General features: G+C 41.9%; 1 protein-coding gene across 1 annotated transcript in view; it reads right to left on the bottom strand.

Moving 5' to 3' along the window:
- rap1gap2a (RAP1 GTPase activating protein 2a) overlaps window positions 1–15097 on the bottom strand; it is a 79589-nt gene extending 64492 nt beyond the window's left edge. Inside the window, exon 1 of the mRNA XM_085130296.1 lies at window positions 15078–15097. Coding sequence (XP_084986422.1) covers window positions 15078–15094 — 17 coding nt within the window. The 5' untranslated portion in view covers window positions 15095–15097. The remainder of the gene's footprint in view (window positions 1–15077) is intronic.
- Between the last annotated feature and the right edge of the window lie 1374 nt (window positions 15098–16471).

Here is a 16471-nt window from a genome sequence, read left to right as displayed (position 1 = left end):
TGTGAAGCCAACTCGCGTTTTAGGTGAGTGATCAGGGAGGCAATGTGCAAGAAATAACTATGTCTTTCTGTGTTTAAATGTTGCTTTTATTTGTAGCCTGTTATGAACCTTTTACTGTGGAAAGGCCATTATCATATAATGTCTGGCCTGTAATATTTTGACTCATCACTGCAGAAAAAAGTTCAAAGGGAAATCAGTGCATGAAGACTAGTTTACCAATGGTTTGAAATTCAGCATTGGTGATTGATACCAAAGTCACTATTTTATTAAAGCCCAACAGATTTTTAACACCAATGTGAATATTTGCTGAAGTAAAACTATGTTACGCCAATGTACAGTAAACATACAAAATCGGCCCGCTAAACATTCAGATCTGACTCACTGGACATTTTCGGAGCAAGCAAAAGAGGACATAAATTTGAGACTTTTAACTTTAGTTTGATAGGTTTTACACCTTTTCCTACTGATAAAGATCTCTCCCACGGCAAATCATACAACACTAAAGTAAAATAAGTACTAGATAAACAAATAAATAGCAGAAAGTTCCTGTTTTTTTTTACCATCTACTTTAAAAATGAAGTGTATGAGTTCTACAGTGGGTTCACAGTAAAAAAAAAAAACAAAAACAAAAGGATTTTTTTTTTTATCATGTGGAAAAACTAGATCTACTGTTGAAATGGCAATTTTTCCTTATATTAAAATATATCAGGGATTAAATGTGTAGTTAAACTTCTTTACACTCACCGGCAGAGGAGATTCACTGCTCCAGACCACTTAAGACCATAATCAGCTGTATGTGACTAATGATACGTTTGACATCGCTGGACTAAACAGAGGCAGATTCCTTAACATTTGCTGTATGAAAGCCAATTATTTACCTGGTTACATTTTTTGGTGTGTTAAATATGTGTGTCGTCAGCAGTTGGACACTATGCAACATCATGACATGGTTGAAGGGTGATTTTTTTGTAATGTAATTTAATGGCAGTTATAAATTACAATACCTGTAGATTGGCAAATGGCTAATATGAGCTGATAATGACATGCAAAATAGAGGCTATGCAGAGTGCAATGTGTCACACCAAGAAAATGCAGACTAAAGAGAGAAAGCACATTTTAGACTTTCAGGTATTTCAGATGAGTATTTTAGCGCTAAATGTGTAGTTAGCTGTTAGTATGTATGTAGGCTTGTTAATGATGAGGTAAAATAGCATATTTTTAGAATTCTGTAAAAAAATGTAAAATAACATCTAGCATGCAGAATTAGATCCTACCTAAGTCTGTATGCTTTACACATAAAGAAAGAATTTTCCAATCAGCAATCAACATGTAAATCTTTGGATTACGAGATTGCTGAGCAGAAGGTTATATACAATATTACTACAGTATACACTGTTCCCATAATGTTCCCATGCTGATATCATTAGTGTTGTTACAATCTGTAATAGTAAAGTACAGCAGTACCACAAAAGTGTACATAATAAATTGCTGTAGGCTCTATTTTAAAGTGTCGGCAAACAAAGCACAATTCAAAGGTCTTACTTGTGGCATATTCTGCTAAAACAAAACAACACTCATTAACCGTAAGGTGTTTAAAGCAATAACTGCAGAAGCTTTCATCAAGTAACTGGAAACCATTACAGTTGCCCTATTTCAGTGGGAAATAGACTGAAGCAAAGGCAATTTGCAAGAAATTGTTGTGTTATTGCTTTAATTTAAGCTTGACTGCTCTCAGTGTACTGACTTGTAAGTTTTGCTGAATTCGAATGGGATGACTCAATCATGTTTTGGTCCCATCCTGATTGTAATTTCATCTCAAACTGAACATTAATATGTGCAGCAGACATGTCGACAAGACTGGTGACACACAGATATCCAGCACTGTTGTAAAGAGTGTTTCTACATTGCTGATAATGACAGGATTGTTTGCACTGCGCAACTTTGTTAGAGGGTGATTGTCAACACACACAAACAGCGGTATACTTCCCCTGGCACCTACCTGTGGGAAATAAGGGTGATAAACTAAAGAGGAAATAGCGATAAAGCTGTCTTTGAGTGTGCGTATGTGTGTGTGCATGAGCGCGTGCGTGTGTGTCTTGTGTGAAAAAGTACCAGCAGAACCTGTGAATAGTTCTGTGAGATTCAGAGAAGAATAATAAGAGAAGACATTTTCAAGGTCCCCCTGTACACACACACACACACACACACACACACACACACACACACACACAAACACACTTAGACACATATGCAATCATTCATACTGCAGCACTACAGCCCAGACAGCTATTTCAAACTGCCCTCTTGTCCCCACAGCGTCCAAAGTGGCGGCTGATGGATGATCCATCATGAGGACTATTGGTGTCTGGTCTGCAGATAGGCTGTGACACGGATAACCTAGCCAGAGCACGGACACCATCATGGCTGGATTCTGTCAGCACCAGGCAGGAGAGGAGAATTTATACAGGATGAAGCAGCAAACCGGGGCACCACTCGCGATTACTGTCATCCCCAAAGTGAAGGTGATCATACAGAGGCAAGAAAGACACTGTTACACTCCAAGCAGAGCAGAATCCAAACCTGGCACATTATGTAATGGATAAAAGATAAGTAGCATACTGAGGATTGAGGGTTATCCAGAAAAAAAGGTCATGGCAGTAACGTCCGCTTTCAATTAAAATTTATGGTGGGATATTTATGTTAGGTTAATTGGTAATTCTAAATTGCCCATAGGTGTGAATGTGAATGCGAATGTCTGTCTGTCTCTATGTGTTAGCCCTGCGATAGACTGGCAACATGTCCAGGGTGTAGCCAACCTCTCGCCCTATGGTAGCTGGGATAGGCTCCAGCCCCCCTCCCACACAGCAAGCAGGTCTGGCCCGGATCAAGCTGGCACTGCTGGCTGACTTCTGGCATGATAAGACATATGCCATCCAGATATGGGCCAGGCCTGGCATAGATGGCACTGTCTATGTGATGGCATGCCATATCTGGCTCGATTGTAGTTTGGTGTATGTGGCCCAGGTCCACAGAAAACAGGTCTGGCCCAGATCCGGCATCAAGCTGGCACTTCTGACTGACCAGTGTCATGGCAGGGTGTATGTCAACCAGAAGTGGGCCAGGTCTGGCATCATTTATGTTCATATTTTCCTATTTTAGTTAGAAGACCCAAATGCCATGTTACAATACTATACTGCTATGGTAGCCAATGTTTCAAATACAGGTTTGACAGGTTTGTGAGTGTACACTTTATCCCAAACCTAGTGATGGTTTACTCATCGTTGCCAGTGGGTGGCTGTAGCTCAGGAGGTAGAGCAGGTCACCTACTAATCGGAGGGTTAGTGGTTCGATCCCTGGCTCCTCCAGTCTGCATGTCAAGAGTATGAATGTAGTTAGGAAGCACTCAGTTTAGAGAAAGTGTGTGAATGTGGCATGTTGTATAGAGCACTTTGAGCAATCTGGAAGAGTAGTAAAGTGTTATCAGTCCATTCACTGTCTGAACAGAGTTTCGCCATGTTATTTTTGCACTATTATGTTCCGGCACATGTTGTTATTACATAGCTTGATTAAGGTACACATTAGGCTGACGTCTGGGGCCAGAGCTGAAACTGTTCTGGGCCAACATAGGGCCACCAGTGTGTCTACAACTGGCCTATGGCTGCACACAACTTACACATTGCCCACATACCGCAAAAAAAGACGGCCCTTTGGTGGCCAGATCAGGTTTGCCAGAGGTAATCCACACATGGGCCAGCACAGGACCACCAGTGTGTCTGGGCCACCAAAGGGCCGTCATTCTTTGCGGTATGTGGGCCATGTGTAAGCACATTGTGTGGGCCAGATCTGGGCCATACCAATTTTGCTATGTGGGCTGTGACTCTAAAAAGGATAAGTGGAAGAGGATGGATGGATAGGATATTTTTAATGTTTTGGAGTGAATGCCTCCTAACAAATAGATTTAAGAAGTACTTGCTGCCTAGTAATGGACTTTCAAAGTTACAGAGATTATTTAGGACTCAAGTCAAGTTTTTAAGGACACCAAGAAAAACTGGAAAAGCTTTTGTTTGAGGGGAAATTTAAAAAAAGAAGAAGAAAAAAAACTTTCATGCCAAATTGACCCTGGACCTCAGACTTCATCGTGCAGTCACACATCTCTTCATGGAAAATCACTGATTCGACATAAGTGAATCAGTAACAGCTGTGTAGAGAAACACCACCCTGCATCTGCACAGTCTTATAAAAATCTGGAGGTTAGGGAGGATGGAGAGAATGTGATTGCATCTATCCTCCTATCTATTCATTTTCTAAACCACTCATGCATTTTAGGGTCATGGGTGCTGGAGCCAAAGAGCGTGCATCAAGAGAGACAGGCAGAGAACACCCCACACAGGCCCGAAGGGACGACTCTCTCCAGATTATTAGAAACTGTCAGCACCTCATGCCAGTTGTGGATTACAACTTGTTTGGCCAGGACAAAGTGCATGCCTACATGTCCTCCCTACTCCAGCAGTAACATACTGGAGTATGTTATAGCCGCCAGGCTGCTTCTGCTTCTCGCTCCAAAAAATGACAAAAGACTCATTCAAATCATCACTGAGACACAGATGCTGCAGACAAAACCTAGAGAAACAAATACAAAATAAACTGTGGCAGGAAGACTAAAAGAATAACACTGAGAAGAATGCGTGAAAAAAGGCCTAAAAACACATGAGGAAACAAGATTGAGGAAGGAAATCAAAGACACACTGCAAACAAGAAGATAAATGAGCAGAGGGCAGAGAGAAAATGCAAGTGAGAGAACAGAGTCAGAGGAGAGAAATAGGATGAGTGATGCAGGGCCGTGCTGAATAAGAGATATATCTGTCCCTTTGTGAGCGCTGATTACAGTGTCAAATCACAGACAGTTCTTTGTTAATCACCAAGCACACTGGCCTTGACTAGCTCTCTGCTCCGTGCTGTCATTTCACCAAAACAGAAATGTCATCAGACAATTATTTTCACACACTCTGGGCTATTTGAAGCTCGATTGTTTATCTCTGCTTGCGATGTATCTGTAATTTGGCTTCGGGTGATGTTTTCTTCTCTCTTGCATACGCATAAACTGCGTGCATTTTTGAAACGTAATCGCTGGGATGACTGCAAATGGATTTCTGATAGGTGTGAAAACATAGGCGGGCAAATGCAAGAATTTCGAAGATGCTGCATCATGTGACACAACAGGAAAAAACAAGCATCTTCAGTTTAATTACGCCCTCTCGTTCCCCTGTTCATCTCCTCTATAAAGCACTGCTCAGTCGAGGTTTGTGGAACTCTTTTATCCCTTTGTTTCTCTCCATGTCCCCTGGGACCATAATGTCATGCGTAACATCAGAGAGGTAAATCAATTTCCTGCTTTCTCAGTTTGGTTGGTTGAGTGGGATTTCGGCTGACAGCTGGTTGCCCCACGCGAAATACACAGAAATGCACATGCATGCGTTTAGATACGCACCTTGGGAAACAGACATTGAAGGGGCACGAGAGGAAGAACTCATCAAGGAAGAAAAGTGAGAGAAAAACAAATGCAGTCACAAACAATGTGTAATACAGTTTGTCACTGTATTCTGCACTTGCACTATATGTGAAACCCGCAGTGCAGATCTTGTCTGTCTTTCCCCTTCTAGCAGTAAGAGTAATTGCACCAACGCAGAAGATGATAACGTATAATGTATCCCTCTAAAAGGAAAAAGCCACACCAAAGGTAATCTGTTTGTTCCCACCTTCCATTTTATGACTGTCATCTTTCTTCTGAACACAGGCTTTCCTTTTATTATCTGAAGCTTCAGAAACTTTTGTTTGCTCTTCCTCTGTTATAATCTCACTGTCTGTAACCTATGCTCCTTCTCCCTCACTATGATGGTGCAGATTGTGTATAAAAGATGGACAAACCCACTGTGGTGCCACCAGCACCACTCGGCATCTTACAGTACTGAAGAGTGAACTCAAACAATCAGGCAACACCCTACGGGCAGCACTTGGCAACTGTGGGAAGGAAGAACTCCCTTTTAACAGGAAGAACCGTCTAGCAAAACCAGCCTAAGAGAAATATAAACTAAAGCACAAACTATGGCAAAAGGCTTATAAATGCAATGACAATAAAAAGGGTGAAATAGAGACAAATTGCATCATGGGACATCTCCCAGGAGTTTGAAACTATAGCAGGATCACTAAGAGATACCTGATCCAGGCCTAACTGGAAGTGTTATCAAAAAGGAAAGCTTTAAGCCCAATGAAAGCATGTATTTCAAACACCGGCTGCCTCACACACACATAGATACCTGCTAATTAGTGCTAAGTAACATACTAATAAAATTGCACAACACAGAAGAGCCACCTCCACAGGACAAGACTCAGCTGTCCATCTGCATCTTAAGGATAAAGGACACTCTTTTGAGGATGCCAATGTTCACATTTTGGACAGAGAGGACAGATGGTTTGAAAGAGGAGTGAAAGAAGCCATCTATGTCCAGTGTGAGCGACCATCTTTGAACAGAGGCGGTGGTTTACGACACCAACTCTCTGCCATCTATAATCCAGTTTTGAGATCCCTTCCCAGACGCCTTAACGCCCACTCACATCCTGGGCCATCTGACCTCAGGAATTCGCATGATAAGGTGGGGCCAGGTTTCACAATGAACTCACCTGAAACTCTGGCTGATTGGGACCCACACCCAGTTCCACACCTTGGCTCAGGCGATTAGAGGATCATCAGGGGGTCCTTTTGTCCCTCTGTGGGGGGATACTCCCACTAGGTTTAAATCTGGGACTCTCCACCATTTGACCTTAGAACTGAAGAAGCTTCTCGGATGAGAGGTGAAACGTCTTCAAGTAACTTAAAGAAGTCCAGACGCCTTTCTTTGCAAACTCCTTTGACTACGATGACCTGGATGACTGAGAACCTTCACAGACATACTAATAAAATAGCAGAAATTCTATCACCAAAACAGCAGCACAGACTTCTTTGATAGCCTTTAATATAATCAACTGCATAGGAACCATATAATTCCAATATAACTGCTCCAAAGGCGCCAAGACCACAAACACCTTTGAGAGATCGAGGTCAGTGACTCCAATTAGCTGAGATGAAGCCCGACAGGCTGCTGCCGGCTATAGCCGTCTGTGTCGCCATCAGCCTGTCAGTTAAAGTGGTCACCATTTATCATCCATTATTGAAGCCTTTTTAAAATAAACATTTAGTGAGTGCATAGGTTATTGGACAAAGACACAAATTTTGCATCTGTACAACACCACTTTGCGGATTTTAACTCAAGCAATCAAGTTGAAGACTTTCAGCATTAATTTAAAGGGTTTTACAGAATTTTCTGTTAACTGTTCGGGAATTACAGCCAATTTTTGTTCATTTTCTCTACAAAAAACATATTTAGGCATATTGGTGCACTGGTGCAGGGGTTAGAACAGCTGCTCACAGCCAAAAGATACGTGGTCCAAAACTACTGATATGATTGTCTGGCTCTCTGTGCTAGCCATATGATAGACTGGCAACCTGTCCAAGGGGTATCCCACCTTTTACCTTATGATAGCTATGATAACTGGGATAAACTCCACAATGTTCCTGAAGTGGCGAGGCAGAAGAAAAGTAATGATTCTGTGTGTGTTTATTGCACTGATTCTAGCTTTTCCATCCTGAAAAGAACTGCTTTATACATCACTATTAATAGCATTTGTCAATAGAGGCATAGGCTACTGACATTTTGCTGCAGCTACAACAGCTACAAGAAACTATTATTTCAAAAATATGATTATTACTATTACCATGTGAGAATAGAAAACGGGATCGATATAGCACAGTAACAAAAGAGGGTAAGACTTGATCAACCGTTTTAATGGTTTCACCATCTGCTTGCTTTAAATGTTTTCTCCCAGTCATGTTGCACAAATAGCTGTCACTTGGTGCACGTGATGTGATTTTGTAGTGACTTGAGGTAAATTGCAAAGATCTATCAACACAAGTCATTACCATTTCAGCTGCTAGCAACAATGTGTGGGCCAAACAAGCAAGGCTAAGCTGAGGGTATCAGCAGGTTGCTCATATGGAGATGAATTATTCCTTTGAAAGACAATTGCATTTGAGTTCGGCTCTGACAGGGTCGTGTTCCCTGCCTCTGATGTATGTACAAAATGGACACGGTTGGAGGGAAATTGGGTGTGCTCATTTTTTTATGCATCTGCATGTAAAACGTAGAGCTGAATAAAAGCCAGTGGCTTGGTGAAGGGCATTTGAAAGGAGAACATAACCTCCCCTATTTGGTGCTAAAAACCTGAGCTCCCAGAGGAAACCCGCAGAAGGAAAGAGAGAATATGCAAACCTCACGCTGAGCCACCATGATGAGTCACTGATACTCATGGAAGATTAAGAGATGGTCTTACACTGAAAAATAAAAAGTTAACAGTTTCACTAAATCCTCGAAATAAGCTTCTGAATCACATCAGCGCCCAAGCGCTGAACCATCTGTCAAGAGCTTTCATATGGACGCTCGCGGATGACCTCACAGGGGCCGAGAGAAGCAACTGACACGTGCTGCTTCTCGCACACAAACCTTTACTAACAGAGGTCGAACTTTAGGAGAGAGAGAGGAGAAAAAACTGATCTTTCACAGCCCCACTGCACCTTCATTTTTTCCTCTTTGTTATTTCTGTGCTTTCCTTTTTCACTGTTCACAGCTCATTGTTCCCGAGAGAGAAGCTATCTTGTTTTTCAGTCCCTCCATCCTTCAGTTCTTATTACTTTTCTCTTCAGTCTTTACTCGTTCAGATGTTAAGAGCATCTCCTCTATGCAGGGTGGACGGCTGTGCCAGAAAGAAAGGAAGGAAGGAAGGTCAAACTTTCTCCTCTCTTTTCTATTTGTTCGGTCTCAGAAAGGATCTGTCTCCCCTGCTCTATTATTGTCTCCTTGCTCTCTCTTTATCGCCCTTGATCCATCTTTCACTCCTCCAGACAACCCAAAGTCCATCTCCATCCTTTCGCTTATTCCCTTTTTCATTTTCTACGCTTTCCACAGCATCACTCTGCTTGCTTTGAAAGACTGAGGAGATGGACTGTAATTTGCCAGTATGTAGGTCTGAAGTGTTTGTGTACAAAAATCGTCAACAGACAAAATCCTAGGAAAAAAATAAATTATTCTGAGTTTGTTTCTAATGGCAACGGTGCCAGCCAATGACTCCTGGAGAAACAAGACAGAGCGAGAGAGTACATAACACATACCAACACCTATCACTTAAAAATGTGGACATATTCTTTTAAGTTTTTATTGGTTTCCTCAAAAAGTGTACGTTATTAACGACTATTCAAATTATTTGATTTACAGCAGGTCACTTTTTCCTAACATACTTAAAGTAGTATTTACAGTACTTACATGGAGTATATTGTATATTTAGCTTGCACTGGGTCTTGGTGAAGCCCCTTGCTGTATCTAACTTTCTAAGGCAGTGTTTCCCAACCACTGTGCCACGGCACATAGGTGTGCTGTGAGAAATGATCAGGTGTGCCGTGGAAGATTAGCTGGTTCCACCTGATTAGTACTCTGAGCGAGTGAGTAACGGGCAGAACAATTACATTCTCTTCCACTAGAGGGCAGTAGAACCAACTGCTCTAATTAAATGGGTTGCCAACTGCCAGTAAAAGAGAAGATGAAGAAGAAATTACACAATACTCATGCTCTGAGACGATGCAGTGCGTAACAGCAATAGATAGATATTTGAAAAGAAAATGTAATCAATCTGACCTGGTCCTGGAGAAAATTCCGACCTAGATGAAGGCCCTAGCATGAGCAGTGGTCAGAAGAAAGGAAAAAAGGTATACTGGGGACAAACCGAGCCAATTCTGCTATAGCTGGTGTGTGGGGAAAAATTATCAATATGGTTTTTGTGACATTTTTGTTTGGTGGTGTGTCGTGTGATTGTTCTTATGTGAATAATGTGCCGTGGTTCCAAAAGGTTGGGAAACACTGGTTTAAGGAAACAGCCTTTTAATCGACTTTCCTACGATGAGCAACACTTGGCAACAGTGAAAAGGAAGAACTCCCACCTAACAGGAAGAGACCTAAATAAGGGAGGGGTTGCCATTTGCAAAAAAGCAAATAACTACTATATTACAACAAAGAATAGGAAAAACTGTCTAAAACTGTTCGTTTAGAGCAGTCTGAGTTTTTTGGCTAGCAAATTTGGTTGTGAAAAACTACCAAAGTCAGATATGTGTTAGTTTTTCTCCAAACATGAATTCTTGCTGTGCAACAAATCTCTCAATATTGCTCAAAGATCTCATTTTACTCTGAATGAAGAAACATCTCTTAATGTCACTGCTAACCACATAACGCAAAATCTTGTTTACAGTGTAGGATTAAGATACACAGGCCTAGAGACCGCTCTAAAGTCATCTGACAACCACTGGTTGTGAGGTAAAAATGAGGTATGAGCCTCACATTACATAATTAGTGATAATTTTAAGTCACTTTCATGTGATGAAAAACACAAGCACGCACAAAGCTAGCAGATGTGCATCTGTATCAGGACCGACTCAGATGTAACTGTAGGGTCAGTTTGGAAGTTTGCTGAGTCAATCTCTGTTTATCCTCAAAGCAAGTCAGCGAGGCCAGTAGTTATGAAGACGTTCTCAGAACAGGACCAGGTACATCCTTTGATGCTCTCACCTCCTACCTGTCTCACCTCCTACATCCCCAGTGGATGTGAATATTGAATGTGAATGTGCGTGGGCACATGTATGCAGAAGAAATGTGTGTGTGTATGTGTGCGTGTGTGTCTGTGTGTGTGCTGTGTACCTGCCCGGGGAGCCCTTATGGCTCTAAATAGGTGAGGGCCCGCACCCTTAACAGCCCGCACTCAGGCCAGATGGTGCGCTATCAGCTACTTTGTGTGTGTGTGTGTGTGTGTACGTGTACTATCAGGGAGAAGGCAAGAAGTAAATATTTGTCAAAAGCAAAGAGGCAGCTGGCTGTCTGGGGGACTTTAGAGTAACAAAACTGTCGCTTTAACAAGCAGCAGAGCACATGCGGTGACAAAACATTTAAGAGACAGCGAGAGAGGACAGAGGAAAACAAGCAGACAGTACTTTGTTTTTACTCTTTGCTTGTTAATAATCAAAAGAAAACCTGTGTCAGTAAAGCCTTCAGGCTAGAGTTTCATTTGCTGTCAGCCATTATAGAAAGTAAAACAAGAGCACACGAAGAACAAACAGAAAGAAGTTGGCTATGTTTTTTGTGTAGTTATGATTAGTGTATGTAAATATGCTATAACATAACCAGCTCATTGGGATTAAGAATAGCTCACATGGCTATATGTACTGTACATATCCCCACAATTTACAAATATTTCAGCTTTGGTTACTTCATTTTTTGCTGATTTCTTAATAGTTCCCTCTCACTGTTCTTAGAATACTTAAAACCTGGCACTTAACAGCAGGAAGCAGAAAAAAACATCCAGCAATCAGCTGGTAAATATAGTGAAGGGTGATGTAACAGAGTCACAGAGAGAGAGAGAGATATTTCTGTTGCTGGTGACTTAAAAAAGAACTTAAAGGGGACTAAATGCTTGACTTAGATTGCCCCAGTAACCAGAAACACATCATCTGATGAATGCTGCTCTGGTGATTTAATGATCGTCTCAGAGGTGCAGTCTAGTGCTGACCACTTTGAGAGTAAGTCAGTACTACTACACAGGGGTGTGATTGTGTTTCAGAGAACCCACACTACTCCCCTCCCTGCTGCTGCTGTAGCTAAGAGCAGCTAACACGTCCTGTTTCCATATGTTCACTGTGTGTATCGTTTCTCACTGATACCGCCTTAAACCATGTGTAAGACAGCAGGCAAATGTGTTGAAGCGCTTATTTTAGCAAATGCAGATTAAGTGTAAATATAAGGAAACTAGAGCTTGGGAAGAAAAAACTAAAATAGGACACTGGGTCAGTAAAACACAAGATGTTTCATATATATGTATACTGATTACTTGTACTTTTTTACATCATTTAAAAATCAAAAAGTGTCTATTGTAACAAAAAAAAAAACATTTGTATTGAGGTGTCTCGAATACAATATGCCATGGGACTGGAAATATACATAAACCTCCAGCATTTTATTAACTTTTAATAACAATAAGCAAATTCATGAATAAAACAAAACTTTGAGTGTAGGTGATCGCTCGTATTACAAGTCACGGCATCTTTCTGCAGGTTGTATTCTTATGTGTTGCCGATGAAGTCCGGTCGCAAGGTGAGACAACCCAGGCTCGTCACCATGGTAATGAGCCATGCTGGACCATCAGCTGATCATCAGTTCTTGCTGCCATGGCAACAGCCACGGCTCCCTATAGGCTGTTGAAGACAATATGGCTGTGGTTTTGTCTTGCAGTGGTACAGATATGAGCCTGCTGGACTTCATGTTTATATCAGGAGAAATTTAACTGATGAGACCATCATGCAGAATTGTGCCTTTTTTAATGTTGATAATGTGTTACATAAATTTATAGCAGAAGCAAAATAAAAACACCTTCCAATTTGTTAAGTATGACTTTAGTGGGTTAGCTTGCATTGCCTTTATTGGTTTACCTAGATAATTTATTCTTACGTCATTTCCAGTAGTACTTTCAACAGGTACTCATTAACAGGTGGGACGGCCATCGGCACTGATATAATAGAGAAACTGTTCCACCCAGTGGATCTTTTACTTCACTTCAGCTGCTTTCATTGCAGTGCACAGATTTTTGCTCACTGCTGTAGGAGTCAGTTTGTGACAAACACATGGACTCGGCTCCCTCTTGTGGCCACAGGAGAGAATGAATCTTGGTCCACATTTCTGCACAAAGATATCCAGATCTCTAAATAGGTATCTAAATAGTATATAAAAGAGTAGGACCCCAAGCAAAACTTTTAACAATCAAATCTAAATGATTTTAATAGAAGTGGATACTGTCAGTTATTTTCATTAGAAAAATTAGATGGCACACATAAAAAGTGTGTAAATGGTTTCCTATGGCGTAGCTTCACTGAAACCGGAGGTGTGATATGAGAGGAAGTGCAACATCCTTTGTTGAGTGCACGAGAACGGGTGGAGTCCGACCACTTCCCACATCATACTGCTACTAATGCATCCGCAACTGTGTGGTTGCTTTCTCTAACCTTTTTTCACACGGTCTGAGGCAGAGGGAAGCAAAACACACAGGCAAGGCCCGAAGCTGCGCTGCCAAAAGAAGCGAACTGAAACTGAACCAACTGACCTCAGTCAGCTTGCGTACATTGAACTCTGGTTCCCAGATTAACCCCAGCTGAAGGTCACAGTCACAGTGGGCAGCTTTGCATTAGATATTAACTGAGTGAACTTCTGTCCTTCATTTCTGCTCTTTGCTCCCCCCCCCCCCCCCCCCCCCCCCCCCCCCCCACCAGTGATTGCAGGCTTATATTAAATTCTGTAGCAGACTGTATCTGTGTACACTGCATCAACAAGCACTTCCAATAAGGAAAAACACAATAAAGTTGACAGCTCATTAAGGCTGTATACAGCCTCCCTGTGACTAATCACTGCTTCTTCTCTTCGTGCTGCCGAGCAAAGCCTCGAGCTTTAATAAGCCGTCACCTAAAGTAAATATAATACCAGCGGACATTCAGTCTCCTGTTTGTTCGGTGGCCACAACTCGCCGTCGTTCCCCACAATATAGAAGGTACATCGAGAGATAGATTAAATGCCAGGCTCCAGAAATAGCAGCAGCGGCAGCAGCAGCCCATTTGCTCTTTTCCATGATGCTGGCAACCAGATAACATTTACACCTGGCCCCAAAAAACTAGGCTAGACAACGACAAGGGAAGGGGGCTTTTTCATTTTATCGTGTCCCCTCTTTTGAAAAGACCTCTTTCATATTTTCTCTTCTCTCTTGAGCCCGTCGGCCACTAAAACTTCCTCTCAGTCTGGACAATAATCCGGGTGGACGATAAAGTAAACTTTTTTCATATTTGCAAAATAACTACATTACATTAAAGAAAATGTACAAGTGCAGTTTGGTTACAGTCTTGGAGAACATCACAGCTTTATCCACATCCCATCCACTATATGCCATCCATCTGAGCTGGGAGGCGCTTTCGGATTCAAGCAGCTGCTCCGCTTAGACGGAGCAGAGAATGAATGGAAATAACATATAACAATGTATAATTAGCAGCAAGTGGCTGTGACCTCTGCGCAAACACACACATGCATGCTAACAACAGTATCATCAAGAAGCCGAGCAGACGGCCGGCTGTTAAGGAAAAAAACAAAACAAGCCAATAAAACAATCTGTGGTTAATCACGTTAAACAAGATATCCAAGTCATTTGTTTTGGTTTACTGCACTGTGGAATCGTCTGTTGCTGAAGCATCTTACAAGAGAAAGCCGGGAGCCATGACTGTGACACAGAGCTTCACTAATAGACACAGAAAGATCAATCCTTTAGACCGATTTCACATCCTGGGTATCCACCTCATGCAGACCAAAGCAATCATCTGATCCGTATCATGCGATGAACAGCTCTATGACTGCCGCGTCAAATATCCTGAAGTGACACTGTTTTATTACAGTCTTCTCCAATACACTCTGATCTGTGCTGCTTTTACCAACTTCCCCTTTAAACTAGATTCAGTGCGTCCACACTACTTTACTTCAACCCATGTGAAGTTGAGTAGACTCGCAGACATGGAGAGAGCTGCTTGTTTTCACCGTGTGTGCACTATTTGCCTGTTTAGATCCCCATTAGATACTCTGACACAACACAAGAGAGATGCTCTCACTAGGCCAACAGACACCTCAGAGCACCTTCAGCAGACAAAAAAAAAACAATATGAACTTATTCATAGCAATCGAATCAGAAATCTGCTTTTCAGACTTTAATAACTTCTCGGCAGGAGGAGAAACTACTCCACTGGTTTCATAAGACCTCAGGTGTTACGCAACAAAGTGTGAGCTAATATAAGAAAAAAAAAATCCGATTTAAGAATGTAATAAGGAAAAATAGACCCACGAGAGAAAAAGACTGCAGTTACTCACCACAGCTTGCGCGGCATCGTCACACAGTATTAAGAAGCCGATCAGGTGCAACCTTGCCCCCTTTTCGTCCTCTCTCCTCTATTATCCCTGTTTGTCCACTTGTGATATTCACTCACCCTCAGCACCACTTGAAGTTCAAGTTTCAAGTTTTATTGTCATATGCAAGATGTTTTCTGCTGAAAGGTCCTAATTGTGTACTAATTATCTATGAGCAGTCCTCAGAACAGCAAACGACTGCAGCGCCTCATAAACAGGGGAGATAATGTTCCCTATCAGAACGGCTGGCATGGGAGATGCCCTGGTGTGTCCTCATTATTCTCTGATTACGTGAGCATTTGTCAAGCGAAAGAGTCTGTGTGTGTAGAGACTTACAGTTAAATAAGAGTTATCAACTGTATATCACCATGGCTGCACTTCTCAGGTTATTCGAGTTCAGATTTTCTTGCTGTCAAGCTGTACAGCCCACAGGGCGATGCAACCTACAGTGACACTCTCCATGCAGGGCTCTGGGCCAAATATCTGTATTAAAACCAAAGGGGCCTCAGCAGCTGTGACATTGCAAAGCTACCTACGGACAATTAAGGAGACGTGCATATGGCCGACCTGAAGCGGCGTGTATGTGTTTGACAAAGCCAGTGAGTGTGCCGCACTGTTGCTTACAGCTGAGATAACCTCCCCTGCTGATCAGAGAGCAGTGCTCCATCAGGCAGCTGGAACAGTGACGTGACCTTTGAACCTCAGCCAGTGCCTGATCAGACGGTGGGTTTGAATGATGAAATATTTATCAACGTTCTCTGAAGAAATGAGGCATACATTAAAACTGACTTGAAAACTAACTTCTTCTTTTTTTGCCCCAAATATCTACGTCTCATAGGGAAATCAGGATAACTCACCTACTATATCCCCTCAAACGACAAAGACAGGAGCTCCAAGAAGGGCATCATATCAGAACTTTCTGTTTGCATAAGAGTTCACTTATATATGCCTCGTTCGTGGAAATCTCAGCAGAGGATTGAAAATCAGCTTGTTTTGGAACTCATATGCAGATAATGAATGTTCAAATTATGTTTATTAAGCATGTATATTGTCTGACAGTGGCCCAGATGAACCCCGCAATAGGCAGTTTTACCTCCTTCCGAAGATCCACAAAGATCCGCAGACGTGGACAGTACCAAATGTGATCCCGCCGGGGAGGCCCATTGTATCAGACTGCAGTAGCGCGACTTATAACATCTCCCTCTATATAGATCAGTTTTTGGGACCTCTTTCTTGTAAACACCCTAGCTATCTGAAAGACACATATCACTTTTTGGAACTTATCAAACCGATACGACTATCAATAAATACGCAATTGTTCACAATCGATATTGAAAGCCTGTATATGAACATCAATA

This window comes from Neolamprologus multifasciatus, chromosome 14, assembly GCF_963576455.1.
Source record: "Neolamprologus multifasciatus chromosome 14, fNeoMul1.2, whole genome shotgun sequence".
Lineage (NCBI taxonomy): Eukaryota > Metazoa > Chordata > Actinopteri > Cichliformes > Cichlidae > Neolamprologus > Neolamprologus multifasciatus.
Note: the sequence above shows the minus strand (reverse complement) of the source record. Positions and strands in the feature narration are given on the sequence as shown.